Source organism: Habropoda laboriosa, unplaced genomic scaffold, assembly GCF_001263275.1.
Source record: "Habropoda laboriosa isolate 0110345459 unplaced genomic scaffold, ASM126327v1 scaffold42, whole genome shotgun sequence".
Taxonomy (NCBI): domain Eukaryota; kingdom Metazoa; phylum Arthropoda; class Insecta; order Hymenoptera; family Apidae; genus Habropoda; species Habropoda laboriosa.
In genome coordinates, this window is record NW_017100181.1 from 1,575,408 (window position 1) to 1,577,296 (window position 1,889).

The 1,889-nt window shown below is 36.5% G+C and overlaps 1 protein-coding gene across 1 annotated transcript in view; it reads right to left on the reverse strand.

Moving 5' to 3' along the window:
• Positions 1–1,422, reverse strand: part of LOC108579079 (mediator of RNA polymerase II transcription subunit 26) — a 4,198-nt gene extending 2,776 nt beyond the window's left edge. Inside the window, exon 1 of the mRNA XM_017942520.1 lies at positions 1,086–1,422. Within this exon, the coding sequence (XP_017798009.1) occupies positions 1,086–1,148 (63 nt within the window). The 5' untranslated portion in view covers positions 1,149–1,422. The remainder of the gene's footprint in view (positions 1–1,085) is intronic.
• Between the last annotated feature and the right edge of the window lie 467 nt (positions 1,423–1,889).

Below are 1,889 nucleotides of genomic sequence, written 5' to 3' on the forward strand. Positions count from 1 at the left end.
TATTACATATTAACAACTGATATAAATTTATTTATTTATTGTCATTTAAATAAATATTTTGCTTAGTTGTGCAAGTTGATTAAAAAAAGACTAGATTTAATATTTAAATACTTTAATACAATGCTTTATTAATATATACAAGTTTTGAAGTTCTGATAAATTAGTACCTATAATTTACATCTTTTTTTTTAAGTCAATTATGATTATTAACAATAATATATTTTCAATATTTACGATTTCATAACGACATTCTTAGAAATATAACAAATGACTGTTGATTTCATTTTTATTGTTTGATAATGTCAATTTTACAGTAAAGAATTGAAGCATCTGTAATGTAAGTATCAAATTACCTCAACTGCAAAAGTTAATAATAATGTGATTTCGTTATTGTTACATTTTGTACAGAAAATAAAACGGTAACAAATGTAAAATACAAATAATCAACACGTGTCTATATACATTTCCTTAATCTGTAGCAAGTGACGGACAGAACTCATACCGATGACGAGAACGCTTATTGAAAAATTCGTTCGGACAACGAAACGGCATTCAGGCTACAAATGCGAAATACTTTTAAAAGAGTTTCAAATCTCCTGAGTGCGATTTTACTTCTGCAAATACTCGAAAACTGCAATGTTAACGCTTGAAATCCGTGAAAGTACTGAAGATGATACGTAAGTTATTGGAAGTACTACGATCGAGTGTGACAAAGTCTAAACTGGAAGAAAGGAAAGTCTGGGAAAAAAAGAGAGGAAACAGAGGTGCTCGAAGAGGTCTCTTCGATTTTGGACATTTAAATCTGATATTGAGGTTATGCTCCAGGTAGTCGACAACGCGTTTACATTCGACGTGCACACATTCGTGCAAAGAGAAGTCGAAGGAAGATTTGTCGACTGGCATCGTACGTACACAGAGGAAATGCATTACTCACTCACACGCGGAGCCGCCGCTACACTACATTCTTAGTGACTCTCGCGCACGCCACTGGTACAGGCACACGGCGCACGGGGGATCGAGAGTGGCCCGATAGCCGTTTGCGTGAACGGACGGACGGCGCATCGCGGATTCATTCCGCTACTTACATTGTATTCCTTATCAAGAGATTTCAACAATCTTTCGGTGAGCTCGGTGCAATATCTCTGCATCGGGGGGGCACACTTAGGGCCCTCGCGGGGAGATTAGGTTAGCGGAAAATCGGCTCCACGCGTCCGAGTGTCACGAATACGAGAGCACGGGGGGACTCGCAATGGCGACTACTGAACTGTGCTCCGCTCGCATGCCCTCCCTACCTCCCAAGTGCCTCCTAGTCGCAGCCCATGCATCGTCCCTAGCCCCACGCCGCCTCATACTGCCAGGCAAACGCTACTAGCTCCTCTCGTGGTTGGATGAGACTCCTAACCGTTACCACACCTCCCTTCTATCCCCACTACTTTACGGAAACGGCGCTCGAATCGAATGCTAACTTACCACAGCTTACTTCAAACAGCTGTTCCTTTCTTTTATGCTTTAATTTCGTTATTACTTTTGAATCCGTTTCTTTAAAAATCCACTGATATGTAATTATATATTTCCCTTTTTTCTCCTTACTCTTTTTTTTTAAGCACTTATTGTACTTAAAATTAAGGAATATATAGCGAAAGAAATATACATTTAGCTATATGATAACGTACAGTTTTACTAATAATTAGTGTAGTTTTTGGCATTTCAATAAATAATTTATTGAACTGGTATAATGTATTTTAAATTATTGCATACAATCTTTATTAAATAACAATTATTAAGTATCTTGCACAAAAGTTCAAATTTATTAACTTTTTCAAATATTTGTAATAATTTTGTTCGGAATAAAATCTTAATATACTGCAAAGTATATTTTTAATAAAAAA